Consider the following 27,128-nt stretch of genomic DNA (forward strand, 5'->3'; position numbering starts at 1 on the left):
CGGCGGCTCCTCTCAAGATCCCCCGACTGCATCGGACTTCCGACGCAGGTGGGGATCGTGAGAGGAGCCGCTGCCACGTCTTTCAGCTTAAAAATACACTAAGGCAAGGCAAGGAGCAGGGCAGGCCGAAGAACAGCATGAACATACCAGTAAGGCTGGGGACTCGCGCATGCGCACTCCTGCGGCCACGGACCTACACCTCACAGAACACGCAGATAGGAGTGCGCATGCGCGGCTAGCGTTTTATTATATAGGATTAAGTTACTTTAAATATTAAAGAATTCATTATTTTTAAATAATTCATGGCCACAATCTCACGGGCACTCGTCCTCCGCGCCTGCTCATAAATTTGTGGAGTATGTAACTTGTCGCTCGTGCATATTTTTTTTTTGCACACACCTCATCAATCCTTAGAGGGAACATTGCTCCCCAGTACCTGCCGGAGAGAAACACGCTCATGGCTCAAAATCTGTATCAAATCAGGGAGTTTGATTCTTGTATACGTGCTGGGTTTTTATGCGAATGGCCTTCAATCCAGCAGCGATATTCAGATCACTAACCTGATAGCTAGCCAAATAGAATAGCAAACTTGTATTGATAAACCTTGCACTGTAACTAGGGCAATTTCTAACCTAACTCTATATTATGTAGGTTTAACCTGTAACCCGTTCTGAGCTCATTGGGAAAAACGGGATAGAAACACTGGTCAGTGCTGATTCCCGGATATTTATTGCCAGTAAATCAAGAATATCTAGTGGTGGGGTGGGGGTGAGGGGTTATCTCCATTAGCCAGCACTTTATAAAACACAGACCATTATAGGTTTAGTATCGGCCCCATGATTTCTATAGATGTAAAAGTATTTATTTGTGGCCCATATGGTGGTTATACAGTGCTATTAAGAAGGACCGCATGCATTGCTGGCTGGTTTGGGGTTGTTCCAAGCAGTCTGGGCCTGTCCCAGCGCTTCCTGGAACTTGTCGTATAAAATCCTAACGGGGGTATAAATAAATGGCCTGGCAGGTGGCCCAGACTGTGGAGCCAGCTGCCAGCGGATCCTCCTATCTGCAAGAAAGAAAATTGGCAGGAAGCTGAAAGGCACATATGGAGGAAAAATTTCTACTAAGTCAAAAAAAAACCCTTTCAAATAATAAATGTCTAGCATTCAAAGGTACCCAAATGATGACAAGAGTTGAGGGCCTGAATTAGGGAAGGGGTAAAACGCAGACCTGACGGACCTCGCGGATCTAAAACCACACGTCCTTAAAAATCTGAGGTCCGTGTCCGTGCCACTTGTAGTTTCTGTCTCTGACAGACCTCGATGAGATTTTAGCGCTGACGGATCCGTCTCAGCATAGGGAGGGAAAAGTATTAAGATCCGTCAGTGCTAAAATGCCATAGAGGTCTGTCAGAGACTGACTCCTTCTCCAAGAAAGGCAGAGCAGAGGGGTACATCGAGCAATTCAGAGGAAGGAAAGCAGCCGAGGCTCTACCTCAGGCCTACGATCCTCAGACTGAACCCCGGCAGCACCCAGCAACGTTTGGAGACCTCTTTTCCATAATGCACGTCCCAAACCTATGTCCCCGCTCTCTTTGTCTTTCCGAAAACCTATACATAAGAAGGCTTCTGCTTTGCCGCTCCAGCACTAGTCTCTGTCTCTGACAGACCTCGATGAGATTTTAGCGCTGACAGATCCTAATATTTTTCCCTCCCTATGCTGAGACGGATCCGTCAGCGCTAAAATCTCATCGAGGTCTGTCAGAGACAGAAACTACAAGTGGCACGGACACGGACCTCAGATTTTTAAGGATGTGTGGTTTTAGATCCGCGAGGTCCGTCAGGTCCGCGTTTTACCCCTTCCCCCTGAATTATCACGGCCTAACATGAAGTAAAGACTTGAATCTTGCACAAACATTTGTTAAGTATAAAATCAAACTTGCAACATCTAGTTTTAAAGTGAGCACATCTCCTGCTAAAGATATTTGTTGCTAGATAGCTGTGTTTGAAACAATGTTTCAGACAGGGAACTTACTGAAAATTGAAACATGTAACAAAAGGAAATAGTCCACACAAGGAATCTTAACTGTTTTTTAAAACAATGTTTGTATACACCAGTGGTCTCTCAAGCTTAAACCCTTTGCAGGGTCACATTTTGGATTTGTAGGTACTCAGAAAAAATAGTTAATGTCTTATTACAGAAATGACAATTTTGCATGAGGTAAAACTCTTTATAGTTTGGCTAAGTCTTAATCATAATATTGTCATTTATAGCTAAAGAGTCAGATGATCAAGAAACTGTTTTATTTTACTTTTGCGATTATGATAAACACACTGAGGGCCTCAAAATAGGACCTGGTGGGCCGCGAGTTTCAGACCACTGGTATACACATAGGAGAGCCCGAGAGCCCTTGTCTCAATGGACGTCTGTAATGCGGGGATGGAGGGCCCGCATTTCCTCCCATGGAGAGGGCGGGTGTAGGAGGGACAGGCGGAAGCTTAGCGGTGGGAAAGTTTTTCCCGCCGTGGGGCAGCCTCCTGATAGGTGAGATGCGGGGCAACAGTCGGGCGGAGCATATAAAGCCGGGACCTCGGAGGACCCGGCATCTTCCTGGGTCCTCTGAGGCGGCTTGTTATTTGAATCTGTTCTCTATAGGTGAAAGAAATACATTTTCACTCCTTATCATAGCCTCACAAAACTGGCTTGTTATTATCAGGGTATGTATGTCATTTCAATTTTAACTTTGCTTGACTATTTTTGACTTTTAAAGATTTATTATTTATCACTATTTGTAATCTTTTATGTTAATTATTTGACTTATTATTTTTATGTTTTATGATATTATATGTTTTAGGACTCCTGATGCAGGCTCTTTAGCCAAAACACGTTGGGTGTTGAGTCCATGATTTGCCAGATGTTCTTATGATTGTTTGACTGGTTTACACATGTACTGTACCATTGGTTGCTATTAAAGTGGGTTTTGAAGACCAGGCTCGTTCTGCTCTCTTCCATTGGATTCTGCAATGACCTCTTTTTTTTTTTTTTTATGCCCTTATTTGCCAAAATATGGGGAGAGAGTGTTATGATTTCACTAGCATTTTTGAGAATCCTGGGTTCAATTCCCACTTGCCCAAGGTTGCAAAGTCATAAGAACATAAGAATAGCCTTACTGGATCAGACCAAAGGTCCATCTAGCCCAGTTTCCCATCTTTGTGTAGGTCAATCCAAGTCACAAGTGCCTGGCAAAAAGCCAAATAGTAGCAGCATTCCATGTTATCATCCCATTTATGGATATTTTCCTCCAAGAATTTGTCCAAACCTTTTTTTAAACCAGCTACATTAACCACTCTTACCACATCCTCTGGCAATGCGTTCCAGAGCTTAACTGTTCTCTGAGTAAAAAATATTTCCTCCTATTGCTTTTAAAAGTATTACTCTAATTTCATCAAGTGTCCCCTAGTTTTTATAAATCTTGATGCAGTAAAAAAAATAAAATAATAATAATTAAATAATAATAATAATCAATCCACTTGTACCCGTTCTACTCCACTCAGGATTTTGTAGACTTCGATCCTATCTCCCCTCAACCATCTCTTCCAAGCTGAAGAGCCCCAACCTTTTTAGTCTTTCCTTATACGAGAGGAGTTCCATCCCCTTTACCATCTTGGTCGCTCTTCTTTGAACTTTTTCTAGTGCTGCTATATCTTTTTTTGAGATAAGGAGACCAGAACCGAACGTACTGTGTAACCAATAGCACTATCACAATGATAATTACGAAGCATTAACAACAGACACTGAGGCACTGCCTTCCATACTGCTAGGACTAAAGCCTTTTCAGTTGAGACCCCCTTGCTTTATAACATAGGTCAGGTCATGTTCACCCTCACATTGTTTTCTCCAATTAAGCAATTTCTTTCAAGTGAAGAGAAGAAAGTCTTCTTGTCTAATCCACAGTGTTCCATCAGCTTTGTCCTGTCTTCTGTACCAGCTTGAATGGGCTTCTGGTTAGAACGATGGCCTAGATTCACTAAGCCCACTGATCCTACCCGATCGGTGGGCGATCCATGATTCTCAATGCGTCCTCATGCAAATGGGGGCGATCGGAGGCACGCCCTCCACCGACCATGTGGATCGCTACAGAGTGAATCCTGACGCATGTGTAGACTATCTTCTTTGCCTGTAGATGGTCTGTGCGTGCTTACAGAGCTGGAAACTTTTTTTAAAATTTTTTACTTTGCGAGCCCGTGGTTTTAACCTGGTTTAAACCCGTGGGTTAAAACCACGGGCTCGCAGTGCGGGGAAGGACGAGCAGGAGAGTCAGGGCAGAGAGCTGGGCAGTCCCCAGCAGTCGCTTCTTTATTGATCAGCCAACCCAGTTGGTGTTCATGATTTTGGTTAGTGAATTGCTACCTTCCTATTTTGCATGTCGTTTCCCCTCATTTGCATGCACAGATCAGATCAGAAGATGACCGGCACAGAGGTTAGTGACTCGGGTCGGAGAAAAATTGGGTCAGTACACAATCGCAGACATGATCGGTGGGCTTAGTGAATTTAGCCCCATCACTATCAGATTTCAAAGGGAAAAAGGTGATTATGTTCTCTCCTCCTCCCCTTAGTAGAAACACTCCCATACTTGAGTAGAGAAAGGGCAGATGGTTTATCGAATTAGACAGCACCATCCAATATATCTTTCCAGATGCACATTATAGGAAGATGCAAGGGATACATCAAAAACTTCTTTGTGCTAATAATTATTTACATGACCACAAGGGTAAATTTCTTGCTTTTCCCAGGAGGCTACAAGAAATGAAAGGGAAGAAATGCAGTGTTCAATTTTTATGAGGGTATGGAAAGGAGAAGAAGCAAACCAGTATTAGCCGGGGGTGCTGGAGAAGTTTGCAAGCCATCTGCACACTGCTCCCAGCATGAAAAGGATTCCAGGTCCACCCTGATCCACTTGAGTCCATCCAGCCACCGCTCGACAGAAGATGCAAGTCTCATGGGATGTGTGCTCTATTTCACTATATCTATTATAAAGTCTTGGGTCAATCTCCAGCTTATCTGATTAATTCATTTTCCTTTGCTGTTCAAAAACATTCACGTCAAGCTCGTGCTTGTTTTTGGTTTTTCCCCATTGGTGAAGGGTTGCAAGTTCAAAAGATTTCCTGAACGTATGCTTTCATGTCAGGCTGCCAGCTGGGACAAAGAATTTAAACAACTATCTCTTATGTCATTCTCATATCTGGAATTGAGAAAATGTTTGAAAACTTACTTATTCTCTAGATTTGGGGGTAATTAAATTCCATGACGATTGCTCGGTTGGAAGTAGATGTAATCTTTTGTAAACCGCACCGATCTGCAAGGTCGTGTGGTCTAGAAGTCAATTTTTATGTTATGTTATATATTCTTAGGGTTACCAGATGTTTGGATTTACCCAGACATGCCCTCTGGACAAATTTATAATAAATCGAAAGACCTTCCTTTTAAGGACGCTTATGATAAGTGATCTCCAGACTTTAGAAAGAAGGAAGAGCATCTCCCCCTCCTACTGTATTGACCTTTATTGTCTCTCTCTCCTATCGCAAACTGTATTTCTCCCTCTATCCCCCTTGTTTCAATATGTCATTTATGTCTGTTGTTGTCCAATTATGCCCCCCTTGATTTTATCTGCTCATGACTTTGTACACCGCCTAGACAACTTTTAAGCGGTATATCAAATTTTAAATAAAACTTGGAAACTTAGGACTGTCCAAGTGTCTGGGCAGGTTTTCATAAGTTGTCAGTTTCTCCGGGTTTTTGAAAACCTCGTCTCTTTGGGCCGTGACTAGAGGGCCTCTGCACATGAGCGGATGGAACACAATGACGACGCACGCATACGTGGCTTTGCTGAGCTGTTGAGGTCCAGTACGGAATCTACTTCTTAGGACAGGAATGGGCAATCGTAGTCCTTGAGGGCCGCAACCCAGTTTTTAAGATTCCCACAATGAGTATGCATGAGATCTATTTGCATATAATGGAAACAGGACGTGCAAAAGTCTCATGTGTATTCATTGTGGAAATCATGAAAACCTGACTGGGTAGCAGCGCCGCTGGGTGAAACCTAACCTGACTCCAGATGATACCATCTGATTTGCTACAACCAGATGCTTTCGGAATGTTTCATTGGACGACTGATAAGATTTGAGGCAGGACTTGGGGGAATTGCACTGACGTGTACTTTGACCTTTGTGTTTTGTCAGGTTGATTGCATGGTGCTTTATGGACTGCCTAGGTCCCTAGGAAGTGTCTAAATTTTTCAAATAAATATTAAATAAATGCTGCTTACGTGTTCTTCCAGTAATGGTTGACGAAGCCCCCATTTGCTGCAGATACAATGGGTGAATTGTAATGATATATTCTGTGTTGGGAAGCAGGTTGAGGAGGGTGTCCGAAACGGCACTAGCGCTCAGAGTCTTCGCTTCTCCCTGGACATCGCCTGCAGCCAACCAGAAACAGGAAATAAATGGAGAGACGGTCTCTTAGGCTCCCTTAGAGAGAGAGTTGTTATTCAGTAAGAAGAAGCTTAAACTCACTGGGCTACGTAACCACCATGTGTTGGTTTTTTTTTTCTACGTAGCAAATCAAAATAGACAAGAGAAGCTCTGGGTTGACAACACGTTACACTAAATTGTTCTTTTGGTCTGCTTCATCATGTATCTCAAATCCTTTCTGTAGAGAAAAGCCCTAGGGGGTTAGCTGAGAGGAAAGCCCCAGATAGTGGCATCTCCATGATGAAACTCTGTGCCAGGAATATCCAATTAAGTAATACAAAGCTCCAGTTTTGGCAGGGTTGATGTGGCTACCAACTGGCTGGAATGAAAATCATCTCCGACTCAGACAGCCCCATAAAGAGCCGTCTGATGATCAAGTGCTTTCAATGAGCCAATAATGCCTGCTGGATGGCTCTGCACCTTTTGTTGCAATCTGACAAACCGTCTGGCACGCTTTCACAGAGGGTGGGGAACAGTGAATGTACAGACACTGAACAGATTGAAAAACTACTAGACAGAGCATCAGCAGAAGAAAGACAGAGCCGAAGAGGACCAGGACACCACGGTGGCAATTTCCAGACTGTCCCACAGGGTTTACATGTGTGACTGATAGAAATAAATAAATAAATGTCTACCTACAATCACTTTCAAATCAATAGCGTAGCCAGGCGGATGATTTAGGGTGGGTCAGGGGGGGGGGCCAAAGTGGGTGGGTCAAAAATTTCAGCTTTACCCCTCCCAAAAGCAAACCCAAATTTAACATCTGCTCCTCTTCTTCTTTCCACGCCACCCCCCTTTAAAAAAAAAAAAAAAAATAGCATGCCTATGCTGGCAGGGATTCCAAACCCCCCCCCAGCTGAAGACCTCCTCCCCACCAAAAGAGTTTACATGTTAGCGGTCACCAGCACTATCCTAGAACCGCTGCCACCAGCCTCCTCGTGCACAAGTGTGAAAACTAAGCATGCACACAAGGGAGGAAGGGGTGGCCTGTGGCGGCAGCAGCAGCTCTGGGACAATGCCGGCGGCCACCCAGCATTCCAATTCTTTTGGGCGAGGAGGATGTCTTCGGCTGGCAAGTCTTGGCGATCCCCGTCAGCCACACTAAAGGAGATGAACTTACAGGTGGGGCCTTGGCCTGTTCAGACCCAACCGGACCTAAACCACTGGTTCAGATCAGCTCTGGTGACCAAGTACATGAGGAACATTTGCATCTGCTTTTTAGGTGTTCATTTTTCTTTACCAATTTTTTATTGTCTCTCTATGCAGATTACAAATTATTCAGGTACTCAGGCATATTTCCCTATCTGTCCCGGTGGGCTCACACTCTATCTAACGCACCTGGGGCACCAATATTCCCCCATCCCCCATTCTATAACTCGGAGCCATATTTACATGCCAAGTGCACGCGTAAATTATAGCATCCTAGCTTTTACTGATACATGCATTAGTGCTAGCTGGGCGCTGAGTGGTATTCTAGCACTGTAGAGTGGAACTTGCTGAGCATGTATATGCATGGGAGGCACACTGGGTTAGGTTAGCATTTATTCATATAACTTATGACTGAACTTTGGGAGAGTGTGGCAGAGTGGTTAGAGCTCCAGCCTCAGCGCCCTGAGGTTGTGGGTTCAAGCCCACGCTGCTCCTAGTCACTTAATCCCCCCATTGCCCCAGGTACATTAGATAGGTTGTGAGCCCACCAGGAAAGACAGGGAAAAATGCTTGAGTACCTGAATAAATTCATGTAAACCGTTCTGAGCACCCCTGGGAGAATGGTATAGAAAATTGAATAAATAGTGTGAACAGTTTCAGCCTCTGATAACCAGAGCTGGTATTGTGATGTCATAATGCCTCATTCCACCAATAAGAGCCAACCTCATCAGTGATGTCACAATGGCTGGATTGTCCTAGGCTTGGCTCACTTTGGCTACATTATGATTTCTAGAGTGGTTAAAGCTACGGCCTCAGTACCCTGAGGTTGTGAGTTCAAGCCCACACTGCGCCTCATGACCCTGGGCAGGTCACTTAACCTCAACCAACTCCTGAACTTTCTCACTTATATTCAAGCAATGATTTACTTATGCCACAATTTCATTGAAAGTTTCATGCACATCACATCTGAATGAAATTGTGGCATAAGTAAATCATTACTTGAATATAAGTGAGAAAGTTCAGGAGTTGGATTTGATTTTCTTTCTCATTCCTGTATAGAAGATTTTTTTTCAGGTCACTTAATCTCCCCATTGCCCCAGGTACATTAGATAGATTGTGAACCTGCTTGAGTGCCTGAATGTAAACCACTTAGGCTAAAATAAATACTATATGTTACACACTGCAGGGTCGTATTAGGCTAGTGGCAAGGGCGTAAGTGGCTCAGCCCAAATGTAAGCACATAAGATGCCGCCTTTCACTCATATTCTGTACCAGAATCTGTGCACCCAGATGTTGTTATAGAATGAGCACTGTGTCGTTCATGGTGTGCATAGAGCAGAAGATGCCACACCACTGAGAACTGGCCCTTCTAAATGCTGCTAAAATTATGGGCACATTGCCTGTTGGAGGGAAATCAGTCTTCAAACAAGTTGCATGTCGAAATCACCTTGAAATACTCCTTTCCAAGGTTAATAGTGCCCAGTGTATGCAGAGCGTTGTACAAGAAACCTCCATGTCGCCACCAACCCTAGAGAAAGACGTGGTACAGCTGAGCAGAATGGCTTCTTGGTGTCTTATGAGCTTGAATCCAGGCCTGGCTGGGATTTTTCCTTGTACACGCTGCAAGCACGCCCTTTTCATTCTGACCTATCGAATTATGTCCTTGGTTATTGTAAGCTGTTGACAACACTCTCCAATTAATATGTTAAATTATGTTTCGGGGATAAAAGTACCGGTGATGTGAGGTAAGCCACTGCAGGAGCTGAGCCCTGCTTGCCTGAGGGGGAGCATTCTTTCCTGGGGAGATGACTTATCTCAGAAGGGTGTGGCGATGTGCTGGGTGAGGCCTGGCCGGGAGATGTGCCAGAACCAGAAGCAAACACGCTCAAGTATGTCTGTAGGCAGGGGTGGCCAACTTCTCCAGGTGCGAGGCAGCTCTGCAGACGTACAATGTACTGGGTGGGGGACACAGGCGCTCGCCTTTCATCTCTTTTCTGCTCGCCTTACTTCTCTTTTCCACGCTCTTTTTCTGTTACTCTTCCCTTGCTTCCTGCTCTCTCTTCTCCTCTCTTCTTTCACATTTCTTTTCTTATATCGCAGTCATAGATTTACTTCGGCCTACTGAAGGGGGGGGGTGGGTGGTTCTCAGCAGTGATCTTACAACAACACATGGGTAGAAGCTTCCCATGCTCCAGGGTATTCTTCAAAGGTCTTCAGCTCATAAGGCACTAAGGGGTCCTTTTACTAAGACTGACAGAGAAAATGACAGCAGATAAAGAGACCTGAAGAAGTCTGCCCATGAGCTACATGCATTATAAATTCATGATTAAATTAAATTGCCTTTTTTCCTTTGATATTTTGTTTCTCGTGGTGTGGATTAATTTTATATAGATGTAAGTACATAGAGGCCCAGATTCTCTAAATAGTGCCAGTTTTTTAGGTGCTGGTAGATGCCAAAGTACTGTGAAAAATGCTGTTTAAACAACGTTTTTCACAGATTTTCAAGGTGCTTACCAGAACGTTAAAAAAATGTGCGCCAGAATTGGTCCTCTGTAGGTGCTTTACAGCGTCTTACGTCGCTGTAATTATGGCTAACGCCGGAAGTGGTATTAGAAATTGCCTTTTTTCCTTTGATATTTTGTTTCTCGTGGTGTGGATTAATTTTATATAGATGTAAGTACATAGAGGCCCAGATTCTCTAAATAGTGCCAGTTTTTTAGGTGCTGGTAGATGCCAAAGTACTGTGAAAAATGCTGTTTAAACAACGTTTTTCACAGATTTTCAAGGTGCTTACCAGAACGTTAAAAAAATGTGCGCCAGAATTGGTCCTCTGTAGGTGCTTTACAGCGTCTTACGTCGCTGTAATTATGGCTAACGCCGGAAGTGGTATTAGGGGCTATAAAGCACCTATAGAGGCACGATTCACATCAATGGTAGGCACTGGAAATATAGGCCTGGAAAACCCTGGTCTACGTTTTGGGCGCCAACCTTTGCCCGAGGCACAATTCTCTTAACCAGCGCTGTCGCGTGATTGACATGATTGGCAGCTGCTGGTTAGAGAATCCGGGACAGAATGTTTAGAAACTATTCCAATGAGGGGGGGGGGGGGGAAATGTTTAGCTCATGGCGTTAAGAAACTTGTAAGCCAACCTCAAAGCCATATTTGCCGCTCCGGGCATTGAATATCCAGGGGAAGGGCTCTGACCCGGAATTTAACCAAACCAGTTAGTGGAGATATTCAGTTATGCTTATATTATCAGTGATTGGTTGGCTCAGTGGAGACAAAACCTTTTGAATATTGGGCCCAAGGTTTCTGGTTGACCAAAAATTTATTTATTTATTTTTTTTAAATAAGACACAAGACAGTCCCCTTCCTTTAATAATGCGTAGCGCAGGTTTTAGCACCGGCAGCGGCGGTAAGTGCTCCGACGCTCATAGGAATTCTATAAGCGTCGGAGCAGTTACCGCCGCTAAAACCCGCGCTACGTGTTAGTAAAGGAGGAAGAGTGTTTTGATGCAAATATCTGTCTTAACAGAGATAGATCAAAAAGGTATGAAATCAAAGGGTTGCATTCTCAGCCACGGAGGAGTATGTTATTTTCCAGGTGCTATAACTAATGCTACTGTGGCTGAAATGACAAGACGATTGTGATTTAACCCAATTAATAACTAAAAAATATCCTGTGAACCCACAGTGCAAAACAAGACAGAAAAGCTCAGCCTAGCCTCTGGTGTTCTTAGGCCTTCTCCTACCTCGACTTGTGTACGTGATCCTATACCCCTGCAGTGATTCTCCTCCTGGTACCCAAGCAAGCCTGAGAAAAGAAGGACCTGCCTCTGCCACACGGAAGTTTGAAACTCCAGTCAGAGCCACTGAAAAGAAATCAGAGAGGTATTAGTAACTTAAGACATGAAACACCGTTCTAATATATGATTTAAGTGAGTGGTTTCTAAACCTGTGCTGGGGGGCAGAGGTTCCCCAACCAGTCAGGTTACCAGACATGTCCTCTTTTTTAGAGGACTGTCTGGGCTCCCGAATGGACTTTCCAAAACCCGTCAACTGTCTGGGTTTTGGAAAGCCCAGACAAGCTCTGGCAGCATCTGGAGGGCCTCTGAGCATGCGCGAATGACATCACACACATGCTCCAGGCCCTCCAGATACGGCTAAAGCTCGTCAGGGAAGAAATGAGGCTGTGTGGGGCAGGGCTGGGGGCGGAAAAGGGTGGGACTGGAGACGGAACAGGGCTAGGCTTGAGGCAGAACTGGGCGGGGCTGAGACAGAACTGGGCGGGGCTGGAGGCAGAATGGGGCGGGGTCAGGTGTCTGAGGTTTTGCAGAAGAAAATATGGCAACCCTAGGTTTTCAGAATGTCTGCAATTAATATTCATGCACTGCCTCCACTTCACATAGATATTCTCATCCATATTCACGATGGGTATGCTGAAAACGTGAGTGGTCGAGCGTCCCCCAGGACAGCTTTGGAACCCGTGACCTAAGCAATGCTCTTCTCCTTTCTCCAAAGCAAATGGAATTCGTCATGCTTTTAAGCCCCCCCCCCCCCCATGCCTCCCTCCCCAGCAATCCATAAAAAAACGGCTTGACTTACGAGTTCGCCCCTTGCCAGACACCGATTCGCCAACATTGTTGGCATACTGAGCAATGACCGTGATCTGATATTCGGTCCCGGCCTTCAAACCTTGAAGCATTGTAGTGGTTTCACCCGCTGTAAGGCTGAGCTGTTTATGAAGAGCAAAAATCAGTAGATTGCTTAAAGGGGCCACAGGACGCATCTCAATGAAAATCTTTGTTCGTACGCTTTAATGTTGGACTTTAGCAGCATGGGGAAGTAATTGGACAATTCGTCAAGTTTTACATAGAAGACATTATGCTGTTTGGGGTGGGGAATGAGGAACTGAAGAATTTTCTAATGATTTTTAGGATTTTTTATTTTCTGTATTGTCCAATTATCTTTTGTGCTTAGAAGTTTTGTAAATATTGCCTCTCAGAGATTTCCCATATAAAACAGAAGAGAACGACAGAACGTGGATTCATGTGAGGAAGGGTAATTTCTAAAGTCATTCTCAGACGTTTTACCTGTGGTAATGCAATATGTGATTTATCCAATCTGTTGGATTTACAAATCTTCCCCATGTTGTTGAAGATGAGTGCAGACCTGTGTTCTGCACAAATGCCTTAGGCCTAGATTCACTAAACTCACCCTTCCGATCCGATCCGTGGCCAAGTCTTGCCAGGCGACCAATTCACTAAACAGTCCTCATGCAAATGATTTGATCGGAGGCACACCCCACACCAACCGCACTGATCGCTGTAGAGCGATCCAGGCACATGCGCAGACCATCTTCTCCACACAAGCAAGGGTAAAATCATTGAAACAGAACACGCTTTAGCCAGAGCTGCCGCCAGGAACAGAACACGCTTTAAAATCATTCAAACAGAACACGCTTTAGCCAGAGCTGCCGCCAGGAACAGAACACGCTTTAAAATCATTCAAACAGAACACGCTTTAGCCAGAGCTGCCGCCAGGAACAGAACACGCGTTAAAATCATTCAAACAGAACACGCTTTAGCCAGAGCTGCTGCCAGGAACAGAACACGCTTTAAAATCATTCAAACAGAACACGCTTTAGCCAGAGCTGCCGCCAGAAACAGAACACGCTTTAAAATCATTCAAACAGAACACGCTTTAGCCAGAGCTGCCGCCAGAAACAGAACACGCTTTAAAATCATTCAAACAGAACACGCTTTAGCCAGAGCTGCCGCCAGGAACAGAACACGCTTTAAAATCATTCAAACAGAACACGCTTTAGCCAGAGCTGCCGCCAGGAACAGAACACGCTTTAAAATCATTCAAACAGAACACGCTTTAGCCAGAGCTGCCGCCAGGAACAGAACACGCTTTAAAATCATTCAAACAGAACACGCTTTAGCCAGAGCTGCCGCCAGGAACAGAACACGCTTTAAAATCATTCAAACAGAACACGCTTTAGCCAGAGCTGCCGCCAGGAACAGAACACGCTTTAAAATCATTCAAACAGAACGCGCTTTAGCCAGATCTGCCGCCAGGAACAGAACACGCTTTAAAATCATTCAAACAGAACACGCTTTAGCCAGAGCTGCCGCCAGGAACAGAACACGCTTTAAAATCATTCAAACAGAACACGCTTTAGCCAGAGCTGCCGCCAGAAACAGAACACGCTTTAAAATTATTCAAACAGAACACGCTTTAGCCAGAGCTGCCGCCAGGAACAGAACACGCTTTAAAATCATTCAAACAGAACACGCTTTAGCCAGAGCTGCCGCCAGAAACAGAACACGCTTTAAAATCATTCAAACAGAACACGCTTTAGCCAGAGCTGCCGCCAGGAACAGAACACGCTTTAAAATCATTCAAACAGAACACGCTTTAGCCAGAGCTGCCGCCAGGAACAGAACACGCTTTAAAATCATTCAAACAGAACACGCTTTAGCCAGAGCTGCCGCCAGGAACAGAACACGCTTTAAAATCATTCAAACAGAACACGCTTTAGCCAGATCTGCCGCCAGGAACAGAACACGCTTTAAAATCATTCAAACAGAACACGCTTTAGCCAGAGCTGCCGCCAGGAACAGAACACGCTTTAAAATCATTCAAACAGAACACGCTTTAGCCAGAGCTGCCGCCAGGAACAGAACACGCTTTAAAATCATTCAAACAGAACACGCTTTAGCCAGAGCTGCCGCCAGGAACAGAACACACTTTTAACCCCGCGGTTAAAACCACCGGCTCGCACTGTAGGGAAGGATGGCAGAGAGTAGGAGAGTCAGCAGAGCTTGCCTTCTTGTGCTTTTTGCACAAGGGAGATGTGTTTAAAATGTTGGTTTACTGGGATTTCATGGCTGCAGGGCTGGGATTTTCAGGGTGGCAGAGAGCAGGACAGTCGGCAAGGACGTGAGTGACTGGTCCTCAGCAGGATCGGCCAGCCCAATCGGTATTTCTTCTGTTTAGTGAATCACTGCCTTCCTACTTTGCATGCCATTCCCCCTCATTTGCGGATTGGATCGGGGTCACAAACTGGTTGGAACACGATCGGTAAGCGGAGTGAATCTAGGCCACAGCTCCCAAGAGTTCATAGAGAATCACTTTTGCAAAATCAGAGATGTGTCTTATTTTGCCACATTTTTGATTTTGGATCGCAGTGGTTCCCCGACGTCTTCAAATTGTGGCAAATCTAGTGTAAATTGTAAGCTGTTAATTATATACTATGTATGATTAACCTGTAACCCATTCTGAGCACTTTGGAGACAACAGGATAGAAATCGAAATAGATAAATAAACCCGTGTTGATCCAAACTGCCCAGCTTTGTAGTTGAAGTGTAATTATTCAAGAGCAGATGTAATTGCCCCAGACAATCATCGGCTTCTCTGAGCATGCATCAGAAATTGAAAGAGCAGAAGATTAAATGGAAAGGGATTGGGACTTGTGTACAGCACTCCCCCGAAATTCGCGGGTGTTCCGCGAATTTTGAAAAACCGCAAATACGGTTTTTCAGCTGATCGAAGGCAGGAGAGGGCACCTGGGGTGCCAGCGGGTACTTAAATTGTACTTAAGAAACCGGGCACATTTTCCGACCGCCTCTTCCTGGTACTAAAGTCATGGTTACACCAATCAGGAGCTGCTTTGATACGCCAGATAGCGTGTCCATGACTTTAGTACCAGGAAGAGGCGGTCGGAAAATGCCACGAACTACTGAGTCTGCAATTAGCAAACCGCAAATTCGCGGGGGTTTACTGTACTGCCTTTTGAGGTTTTACAACCGCATTCAAAGTGGTTTACGTACAGGTTCTTCAAGCATTTTCCCTGTCTGTCCCAGTATCTAATGGAGGATTAAGGGACTTGCACAGGGCTTAAACCCACAGGTTGTAGCTTAACCACTACACCAAGGCTTTCTCCTCCTCAGCCAGTCTAATATTGAATATCTGATGGAAAAAGGACATGCTTTAGTGACAACAATATCAGTGAGAGCATCCAAGCTGGACAGTTTGATTGTAAATTGAAATTTGTATTCATTATCCTGGTGGCCAAAATCCAAAACTAGATGCGGGTATGTTTTGGGTTTTTTTTTTTCCCCAAACGGATAAAGAATATTTTCCAAAGAAATTCACCTCCTTCCGTTCCGTTGTGATCTGTTGCCCCAGACTAGTAAGAGGAACGTACTGGACTCTGTATCCTGTGATGGGTCCACCTGCCCCAGTCCACTGAATTCTCATCGAACCAGATGTTTGCTCTGAGATACGTAGGTTGGATGGTCCTTTAGCTAAATGAACAGGACCAAATGACAGTTAGAGGAGGCCGGGGAGTAAGAAAGACACTGAAATTTAATGTGGAGGCGTTTTTTTTCCTCAAAGCAGACACACTAACGCTGGCTTTTACTTGGGCTGGCGAGGTAAATGCTCCAACGCTCTACCGTGGTTTAACAGAAGGAATCCAAAGTTCCATAGGATACTATGGTACTTTATATGTCTAAGTGCTTTGAAAATGAGCCCCTTCATCACTTAACTGGTTAATTTAAAGTGGATTTTCAGCTAATTTGTCTAGCAAATGAGGTCACTGAATACACAACATAACAGCAGTGGTTATGTGGTTAATTTTAGACCAGGTACAGCAGCAAAAGTATCTTATATGTCTAGAATGATAGACCATGGGTTTTCAGCCCCTGGCACCGAGCCCTGCATACAAATCTGGTGTTCAGGGCACCCCAATATGCAAATTAACCCAGATGTGCTGCCAGCCAAATATGCATAATTATGCCAAATATGCAAATTAACCCAGGTCACTGCCAGCACAGGCACTGGTGCTTTTCTGTCTCCCCCCCCCCCCACCCCCGGCAATGGAGGGATTTCCAAAACCCAGCAGTTTGTCCAGGTTTGGGAAGGCTTCCGAGCTCAACCACATCTACAGGGTCTCTGCGTATACATGGACATCAATGTGACACCGCCAGTCAACGTTCATGCCTGCTCAGAGGCCCTGTAGACGTGGGCACAAGTTTAGTGTGCCACGGCAGAAAAAGTTTGCAAGACATTGCTTTATTATCAAGGTTAGATAGGATGGAGGAGGGAGGGAGAGTGAGGGGAGAGGAGGGGTCCAATTGTTGGCCAAAATCTACTCCTGGATATATTTTCAGAAACGCAACAATTTAACACTATAGAGGTAACTCCTTACTGCTCTCTGTCTCCAGAAATCCTCCTGTGGTGGTACACACCCTCTGAGAGACCAGCGGTAGAAGTGACCCAAGGATCTTGAAGTCATTGACATAGAAAAAGAATTCATCAATCGGAGAAGAGGCAACTCTTTTCAGTTCTCGGGTGTCAGCATTCTTTATCCCTGAAGCACAAGGAAACCATTGTAGAGAGAAAGATTGGTGATGAAGTATTGTAGCAAGTCAAGGACTTTTGAAGAATGACTAAAGAAGGCTGGAGAAGAACCAACTTAAGGAATCCCCAGTGGCGTACTTAGCATATGTAACACCCGTGGCCCATCATTTTTTGACACAGCCCCCCCATCTGTATGAAAAACATGATTTTTAGCAACAATCCAAACATCACACAAGAGTATACCGCAGTGAGAAGTACAACATCAATACACCCACTGTAAAACTAAACAAGCCAGACTAGTACAGATCAATCCTGCAGTCAATCCTAACAGAAAACCATGTCTTTTGAACACACAGAAAACATCTTCACCTAGTATGGAATATGTAATCACAAACTAACCCCTCCCCCTTTTACAAAACTGTAGTGTGGATTTTAGCCACAGTGGTAACAGCTCTGACGCTCATAGAATTCTGAGCATCAGAGCTGCTACCACCACAGCTGGCGCTAAAAAACGCTCCACAGTTTTGTAAAAGGGAAGATAAAATAAAAATATATAGACAAAGGTTAAATTGAACCACCAAGAAGCTGGACTTTGCATACAGTGCAACACGACAGAAACAATGACACATGTCTTCTAAAGCAATTTTTTTTTCAGCCTTTGTCTTCTCTGGTTTCTGCTTTCTTCATCTTTTCTCTAAAACGTAATGACCTCTCCCTCTTCGATATACTAAGTCTCTCTAAACTTCTCTGTACCAAGTTCTTCTACTTTTCTTTGGGGTTCCTTTCTATATCAATTCCTGTAAACGTGCTGAGCTCTGCTTCTGTGGAGATGATGTGGTATACAAACTTAAGGTTTAGTTTAGTTTAGTTCTTGTTACTCTCTTCCTTCCATCCACTGTCTGCCTTCTCTCTTTCCCTATATGGCATCTTCTCTCCTTCTATGCCCCTTCCAGAAGCTGTATGCCTCCCCCTTCCATCTCACCTTTCCCCCCCCCCCCCATTGTTCTGGCATCTCTCTCCTCTCCTTCCCTCTTCCACACCTTTCCTCTGCAATCCCTTCCCCCCCCCCTCATTTTCCTTTTCAATTTATTTTCTGCACCTGTCTAGATTATGTTCTTACTACCCTGTCATCAATTTCCTTTTTTACTGTCTACCTACAGCTTGCCACCTCTTTCCCTCACCCCTCCACTATTTCATTATCTCAATCCTTTCCCCCCATGTGCCCTCCTTTCATTTATCCCCTCCTTCCATCATGTGCCCTCTTTCTCTACCCCTTCCATCTAGCACCTTCTCCTCTCTCTGTCTACTTCCATCCAGGGTCTGCTCCCCTCTTTCTTTCCTCCCCATTTCCTGCCCGCATATGCTCCCTTATCTCTCCCATCTGCACTTCCATCCAGCATAGGCTCGCCCTCTACCCTCCCCACCACTATCCAATGTCTGCTCTTTCTCTTTCCATCCACCCATCTACCCCTTGTCTCTCCCTCCCCCCTTCCATCAGCATCTGCCCCCTTTCTTTCCCTTCAGTATCCTTCCCCCTTATGTCTCTCTCTCCCCTTTCCCTGCACACCAATTCCATCAGCACCACCCTTCCATACCTCCCTTTCTCTCCACCACTCTTCCATACCAGCAGACCTGCTCTCTTCATGCAGGAAGGTCCCGAGCTGACTGCATCTGCCGGCTCTGCTCTGGAAGAAATTCCATTGGAGGTAGTGGACCCGGCAGAGGCAGGGAGTTGCAGCAAGGTTCTGCGCTGACTGCGGCTGCCGGGTCCACCCCCTCCAATGGAACTTCTTCTGGAGCAGAGCCAGCAGATGCAGTCAGCGTGGGACCTTCCTGCACCAAAGCAAGTACGTCGGAGGGGGTGCAGGACATTCCAGACCTGGCCGGCTGTGGCCCCCCCCTTTGGTCCGCCACTGGGAATACCCAAACCCAATGAAATATAATTGACCCCATTGAAACACGTATTTGAGCTAAGCCAACACATCAGAGGCTCTTCCTAACTGTCCTAAGGAACCTTGAAAGAAACGTCCCTGAAGTTCTGAAGTTAATAGAGAAAAGCCGCCTCCCACTGAGATGTATTTCTTTAGTAGTCATGAATAAATAACTATTGTAAACAATTTCAAGGGAGCTAGATAGAAATGATTCGCTCGGTTGGCCCGACTAGTCTTTGTTGAGTCACTAAATTTCTCACAACCTGTATCTCTTGTTCAGCTCCAGCAACTCCACAACTCACCCACTGCAAAGACTTTAACATCCTTATTCTTCAGTTTTAAGGACGGCTCGTCTACGTCATCTTGAGATTTTCCATCTGTTATCAAAATAGCAATCTACAAATAAAATGTGATGCAGTAGAATGAGAAAGCATCATTTATGGGCTAGGACATAAGCTGGTCTTTTATTCCAAGCGCATCTGCCAAGACACAGTGTAAGTATGATATTTTTTTGCAATCGCTTCTTTATTTAGTTTGATTTACAGTACTCCCCACAAAGTCGCGGTCCCAGTTGTGCGCGGTTTTTCCCTCCGCAATTCCAGCATTTAGAAAAATATCCTCCGTCCGTGACCTGAGACCCCCACCGTGCACATCCACCAGCCCGCGACATCACCGATCCGCTCTTCCTAACCTGCGATCACGGCCCGGGTCAGAGCCACAAGTGCCACTGCCCACATTGGCACTCGCAGCAGCCGCCGCTGCCCCTGCAGCCCTCTCCTGCCTCCGATCCCCAGTCCTCTTCTGCATCCAATAATCGCAGTTTTTCGCAATTCGCGGCCACTCCAGGAACATAAGCCCCGTGAATTTCGGGGGAGTACTGTATATCCCACTCTTACAGAAAGCTCAGGGTGGATTTCCCTTGCCATGTCCTCCTTTTTGTTGACCTGGGCAGCAAGGGGCACATACATGAGGCTGGGGGGGCAGGAGAGGGGCAATGCTGCTCACCCTTGCTACGCCACTGGAAATGATGTGGTAAAATAATCTGTCCTAATGATAGCCCACATTGATAACTCCCCTCCTCCCCCCAACTCCTTATCGATAACTCCCCTCCAACTCCTTCTCAATAACTCCCCCTCCCCCAACTCCTTATCAATAACTCCCCTCCCCCAACTGCTTATTGATAACTCCCCTCCCCCCCAATTCCTTATCGATTACTCCCCTCCTCCCCAACTCCTTATCAATAACTCCCCTCCCCCCAACTTATTGATAACTCCCCTTCCCTCCAACTCCTTAGCATTTGAGTAAAGGGTCATATAAAAGGAATGTGACTTCAGCAGCGCCCCATTCCTGCAAAAAGGAGCAAGAAGCTATTTACAATTATCTATAAATTAAAATGAGAGAAGGGACAATATTAAAAAAAACTCTACCTTTGACACACTGGGTCTGATAATAGTTGGGCCAAAGAAGTTATCAGCAGCGTATCTCAGACCAGCACCTGTCCTCGTGTTTCCACTCTTATACCCCAAGCTACGGATGGCTTCCATAACTTCCGTTCCGTTGGCATACCGAGACAACGTAAACTCTGTTCTGGAGCAGAAATCAAACCAAAATAGATAATATGGGATTTGATCCATTCTTGCCATAATAGGAGGCAGAGCAGCTACAGGGCTGTAGTTTCATGTTTATTTTATGGATCATTTTAATTGGTTCAATGTTATGTTACCCTGTGATGTTTGCAATACTTATTAACTTTTTAAATGCTCTTTGATTAGATTACTCTACTGTATTTTATGCTTTGTTTATTAATCGCATATGTATCATTTCATATGAATTATGATTGTTAATATTGTCCTTGTCTAGTTTTATTTCCTATTTAAATTGTTTCAGAGAATATAAGGTCCTTTTACTAAAGTGCAGTAAAATCTGGGTTTAATGCATCGTGACACAGGATTTATCACTTGAAAGCCCAGATTCAACACGGACCCGTTGGGGGGTTCCATTAGTGCATGGTACCTGCACGATGTTAACATGAGACCTCCTATATATCTTGCCCAAACTGACATATATAAGCAAAATTAAATCAAACTGAACAACTCACACAAAACATAGAGTTCCTATGAGCGTCGGGAGCAGTGGATTATTGAGCTTGGCATCTTCCCTCTGTGGCCAGTCCAGGCCACGTTAAAGATTTTCCTTCCTCTTCTATTCTGCGCTAGTAGTTTTTAGCACAGAGAGCCACACTGAATGGCCCTTAAATATCACTGTGTTAGGGCAAGACGACCCTCTAAAAGTCATGTTATGGGGCAATTAATGTGATTTAAGGCCCTAATACAGCTTTCCAGCCCTAATATAACTTCCCCCTGAATCCCCCCCCCCCCCCGAATGTCATGGGAACTATAGGAAAAATGCAAAACTAGAGTTAACATGGATCATGGAGCACAAATAGTTTTTAGAAGGGAGAAGAATGAATATTGAAAAGCATAATCTATAGTTCCCAGTTGGGATTCTAAAAATGATATTTTGATTTGGATCAGGTGGATATGGAAAGTTCTGCTTGCCGACTGAAATATTTGTTTAATTAATTTCATATATGCTGCCTACAAGCCCAAAAGCTATTAAAGTGGAGAAGCACCTCTGTCCGCATGGATACATCACTGGATATTAGCTAAAGGTAAAAAATATATTTTCTTAAAATACGTTTTATAGCCATTGACAGCATAAGATAAAAGAAAGGGAAAAAAAAGAGGTCACAATGATAGCAGAGGAAAGAATTACAAGGGCCAAAACCCCTAAAGATCTCACCTGGGATCGTCGCTGTACTGAACAACCCCAAAGCGTACCCCATTCTGACTGACCACATTGACAAAGGGGATCACCAGCCCTTCCATAAAGGTTTTGATTATTTTGAAGTTGGTCCGTCCAATGCTGGAGGATCCGTCCACCACAAACACGACATCAGCGGCGTAAACATTTCTACACGTTCCTGAAATGGAAAAATGGGAAAATGAAACGCAGAACCAGGCAACGAGCTAGACTTACGGTCGACGTGAAAACGCTCAGGCCCTTTTACTAAAGTGGGGGTAAAGTTTTATCATTGCTGCAATGTCAGTGCCCAAATAACTGGATGGCGAGGGCAAAGCCTCTGTGGGAGTGTTTCCAGCAACTACCCAGGCAGTTACTTTGAAAGGTAATGTGGATGCTTTCACCACCTCCTACTGAGCTAGCACTAAGGGGAAGATCTCAAAACTAAAATGCGCCTGTAATGTGCCCGCTAAACTGGTTCCAGCCGGTTTAGGGCGCATGTATTTTAGCAGCAGATTATTAAAATGGCTTATCATGGTCTTTTCTGAGTTATCTAGGAGTCTCCGATACTGCCATGCAAATGTAGTACAACGCGGTCATTAATATTAAAATGAGCACTCCAGCTAATTCTCTATAAATCGCCGAGTAATTCCCTAACCTCATTGTGCCACATAGGTGGCCAAAATTTGCTGACCGTTCTGAGCTGTGGTAGCCTTAGGCGTCTGGGAGGAGCCTTAAGTGTCTGGGCCAGTCAGAGCTTTAGGCCCTTCCCCGGTGCATCCCAGGATGCACTGGGAAGGGGAAGGCCCACCGTTTTGTAAGAGGCAGGCCTTCAAGCCAGAGGGTAGGCGTCGGACTTCTTGAATAAGTTAGGGAGAGATGGGGGGGGGGGTGATGGCAGGAAGGAGTGGCCATCACTCCTGCTGTGTTGGGGGGGATTGAGCGAGCGCGGCAGGAGAAAGTGGAGTTTAAAAAAAAATAATGCTGGTGTATTCTGCACATGTTCTGATTGCTACAACCAGCAACTCATCTCAAATAAATTTAGTGAGCCTTTGCTCCACTCCGTGAACCTCATTCGCATGCGCTGGTTTTGGAGAATGCCTTGTCTTTTTAAAGTCGTTACAAGAATGGCACGCATTAAAAAAAATTCTAGCTTGCATTGAAGACATTTGTTTGAATTAAAATGAACTCGCGAGTCAAGCCTAAATTCCCAAAGTGGCGGCAAAAGGCAAAATGTAATTGTCGCCCTCCTTTCAATCAAACTTCAGACAGGGGTACAGCCTTGGTGGTTTACCACTTGAATGGCCCCATCCTTCATCCTCATCCTCCCTGAGCCCCTTAAGGTCAGGGAGGATGGCTCATAGTCGAGTTACCTTGCTGTCCTGTAACTTCTTTAGGGGCGAAGAGCACAGTTTGTAGCACCGTGAATAGCGGGATCCAGCCTTTCATTGTTGAAACCTGGAAAGGAAGGACAAGGGAAACAAGACAATGATTCGAAATGAACCGAGTAGCACATCTTTTAGATTTATCTAATAAATAAGAATGCGGAGAGCATAAGGCTCGTAAGGAAGAAGGACTCTTTTACTGTGCACTCATTGGGGCTAGATTCAATAAAAGGTATTCAAACACCAGCTCTCGATGCCTATCCAGAAAAGGGGTGTGGCCAGGGGAAGGACTTAGGAGGTTCAAGGATGTCCCTGGAATTTGCATACAGTGTTCCAGCTGCTACAAACGGTGCCCACCTATGTAATTTATTTATTTAAAACTTTTTCTATACCATTTACGTCAATTAAAACATACATTAGATAAAAATAAACCATATCCTAAAATCTACATAATAAAACATTTCCTCTCTTCGAGTGTCAACTAATAAATCACAAAAGTACAATGGCAAACATGGCAAAACAGATTATTTTCTTCACCATTAATAGACTCATTTCTTTTCGGCTCCATATACAAAATCTTGCCATTACTGAATATTATTATCGGCTCCAGTATCCAGATGTGGTGCTGAATATTTGAATATAGAACACCTGCAGTGCCGGTGTTGAAAATAACCCTGACTCTGATGGGCTGAATATTAATCTGCCTTACTGCACTTCCGAAGAAAGATTTGAACCAGCAGAGAGGAAATAACACCCTCCTGCACTGAGGAATGTGGTGGCTTTGTTTCCAAGGAAGATGCGTTTCCTCCCCTAACATTAATCACCTCGGGATCCTTTAGTCTAGGGGGCTGTTTCTTCGGCTCCTTCACGCTCCAGAGGATTCAAATGGCCTAGTGGTTTTGTTTTGTTTTAACAATGCTGGGCACTGGCCCTTTTCTTATTAACCTCCCTCGTGACCTTCTAGAGGCGCAAGCGGTATCGGCCAACGTGATCCGACGTGCCCAAAGGTGCATAGACGTGAATGGGGACCACTTTCACTATCTGGGTAAATGAATAAAAACAATCCACTTGCTCGTTCATCTCGTCATACTATCGCCGGCGGCGGGCTACTTTTCTGTGGCCCACCCTGTAAAAAGCAGGTGTAAATATCCATGTTCCACAGAAAAGCTGCCCCTGAACATTTCTGTACCCAAGCATATACAATGCACCTTCTGATCATTGCATGTGTTCAAAATCCTGAGGGGCATAGAGAAGGTGGACAGGGACAGATTCTTCAGACTGTGGGGGAACCACAAGTACAAGGGGTCACTCGGAGAAAATTGAGAGGGGACAGGTTTAGAACAAATGCGAGGAAGTTCTTTTTTACCCAGAGGGTGGTGGTCACATGGAAAGCGCTTCCAGAGGTTGTGATAGGCCAGAGCACACTACAGGGTTTCAAGGAAGGTTTAGATAGGTTCCTAAAGGATGAGGGAATTGAGGGTTACAGATAGATGTAGAGGTAGGTTACAGAAATGGTCAGAAACCACTTCACAGGTCACAGACCTGATGGGCCGCCGCGGGAGCGGACCGCTGGGCGCGATGGACCTCTGGTCTGACCCAGTGGTGGCAACTTCTTATGTTCTTATGTTTTACACTAACCTGTGGCACTTCCCTCCTTCAGTACTTACTGTATGTTACTACCTGAATCAGTAAGGGCCCGATATTCAAACCACCATCACTGGCCATCTCACAATTTAATGCATAGCCAGCTAAGTGCTATTTGGCCAACCAGGAGCCATTCCTGGCCAGTTAACCAACACTGAATATTAGGCAGTAACTCTCCAGTTAAGATGCTGAAACTGGGAATATTGTGCATTCTTGGCTGCAGTATGCAATGGCCTAAGATGGACCCACTGTCTTTTAAAAGGGCCTGTAGTGGAATTAACTAACTCCCCACCTCTGACACTCATGATTTAATACCTCCAATCCTTGCCACCAATATCCCAGGAACCTCCACTCGGGCATCTCACATATCCCGGATTGCATAACCCTCCATCCCCGAAGTCCTAAACAGCCCAAAGGGAATCAGAGGAGAGTGCAGGCTGTCACCTGTGCTTGACCAGGGAGGATTGGGAGAGGGGACAATGGCAAAGATCCCTAGCAGGAAGTCCCTGGGAATATCAGCGCTCCTGGGATGGAAATATAATTCCAGCTATCTTTCCATGAACAATTCAGATTGAAAAGTTAAATGCAAACTTTATTATCCAGTTTGTATAATAATGAGGTGCATTAATTAAGTTACATGGTAATACTTTAAAATGAATAAGAGCAGTTAACTTATCGGGGTTTAAAAAAGGCTTGGACAAGTTCCTAGAGGAAAAGTCCATAGTCTGCTATTGAGAATGAAACGGGAAAAATCATTGCTGTTCCTGGGATTGGTAGCATGAAATCTTGCTGTTACTCTTTGGGATTCCGGAATCTTGTTGTTACTCTTTGGAATTTCGAAATCTTGATACTCGGGAATTCTGCCAGGTACTTGTAACCTAGATTGGCCATTGTAGGACAAGGAAACTGGGCAAGATGAACCATTTGTCTGCCCCATAATGGCTATTCTTATGTTCTTTACACATGCATTTGAATGATTTGCGTCTCATTATTATTTAGCTCATTTTGCTTAACAAAAATGTGCACAAAGGGTAAGTAATAAATGTTTTTTGCCATTTAAGGTGTGAAATCTGGCAAAAAAAGGATCATGCATTATCCCTCTACGTACCCCTTCTCTGATCCAACCATACCTCTGGGAATTCCCAATTTCTGAACAGACAAATATAGCCAACTAATTAAAACATAGATAACTATATTTAGCCACTCTGCCAGGGAAATTTTGCTAATGCTGAGTCCCAGGTGGCTAAAATCTCAAGTTAACTGGAAAGACCTTTCCAAAAAAATCCCTCCACAGCATACAGCTACTCAGCACAAAGAAGACAGTTCATTTTTATAAAAGAGACAGCTGAGGGGAGATAGGATTGAAGTCTACAAAATCCTGAGCGGAGTAGAATGGGTACAAGTGGATCGATATTCACTCTGTCAAAAATGACAAAGACTAGGGGACACTCGATGAAGTTACAGGGAAATACTTTGAAAACCAATAGGAGAAAATATTTTTTTCACTCAGAGAATAGTTAAGCTCTGGAACGCGTTGCCAGAGGTTGTGGTAAGAGCGGTTAATGTAGCTGGGTTTAAAAAAGGTTTGGACAAGTTCCTGGAGGAAAAGCCCATAGTCTGCTGTTGAGACAGACATGGAACGCTGCTACTATTTGGGTTTTTGCTAGGCTTGGATTGGCTGCAGCAAAGATGGACCATTGGTCTGACCCAGTAAGGCCATTCTTATGTTCTTAGACTGAGCAGTTGTACAAATATTAAGTGGTTTTGTCTTATGTGTATCTGTAAATGATTGTATGTGTTACTTGGAAACCACCCAGGTTTTCAAGCAGGGTATGAATTTTTTAAATAATAAAACGTAAAACAAAACATTTTCTTCATTTTTTTTAAAGGACAAGCGTCGCTATTAGAGCTCCAGTTAAGGAGACTGGAAAGTGCTAACTCCAAGCCACCCCTCTCTCTGTGTCGTTTGCTTGTTGCCTTTGTCTGAGCCACTGGTAACCAGTTGGGAGAAGGCGGTGTTGCTGTCGCCAGTAGATTCTCAGAGCCCAGTTCATTGCCTATTTTGAGCGCTTTTGTAAACAGACCAGGGCATACGTTTGCGTTTCTCATCTTGCTCCTCATTGCAAAATGGACTTGCACATTGAGAAGGAGGTGGCGTGCCGCTTGCTTGACGTTCGTTTCACATGCAGTACTTCTGTGCATGTAAGAAAAGGGTGACTTGGGGGTGGGGGGGATCACATCTGATGGCCTTAAGGGAGCCAAACAAAAAAAGGCAACAGTGAAAGCCAGAATGACGCATGGGTATATAGGGCCACAT

General features: G+C 44.7%; 1 protein-coding gene and 1 long non-coding RNA gene across 8 annotated transcripts in view; one reads left to right on the forward strand and one right to left on the reverse strand.

The window, feature by feature from the left end:
• Window positions 1–5,762, forward strand: part of LOC117351455 — a 107,365-nt gene extending 101,603 nt beyond the window's left edge. Inside the window, exon 3 of the long non-coding RNA XR_004537417.1 lies at window positions 4,791–5,762. This is a non-coding gene — a long non-coding RNA (uncharacterized LOC117351455). The remainder of the gene's footprint in view (window positions 1–4,790) is intronic.
• The window catches only part of COL7A1 (collagen type VII alpha 1 chain), a 169,726-nt gene that overhangs the window by 135,966 nt on the left and 6,632 nt on the right, over window positions 1–27,128 (reverse strand). For all 7 annotated transcript variants that reach the window (XR_004537416.1, XM_033926742.1, XM_033926744.1 and 4 more), the window contains exons 2-10: window positions 23,156–23,240; window positions 21,783–21,963; window positions 20,408–20,567; window positions 19,283–19,376; window positions 16,898–17,059; window positions 15,841–15,992; window positions 12,283–12,412; window positions 11,430–11,549; window positions 6,323–6,472 (exon numbers count right to left, since the gene is read on the reverse strand). Coding sequence is in view for 6 of the 7 variants with exons in the window: in XM_033926742.1 (XP_033782633.1) it covers window positions 6,323–6,472; window positions 11,430–11,549; window positions 12,283–12,412; window positions 15,841–15,992; window positions 16,898–17,059; window positions 19,283–19,376; window positions 20,408–20,567; window positions 21,783–21,963; window positions 23,156–23,231 (1,225 nt within the window). In the remaining variant the exon portion in view is untranslated. The remainder of the gene's footprint in view (window positions 1–6,322; window positions 6,473–11,429; window positions 11,550–12,282; window positions 12,413–15,840; window positions 15,993–16,897; window positions 17,060–19,282; window positions 19,377–20,407; window positions 20,568–21,782; window positions 21,964–23,155; window positions 23,241–27,128) is intronic.

The sequence above is a fragment of the Geotrypetes seraphini genome, chromosome 17 (genome assembly GCF_902459505.1).
Source record: "Geotrypetes seraphini chromosome 17, aGeoSer1.1, whole genome shotgun sequence".
Classification (NCBI taxonomy): Eukaryota; Metazoa; Chordata; class Amphibia; order Gymnophiona; family Dermophiidae; genus Geotrypetes; species Geotrypetes seraphini.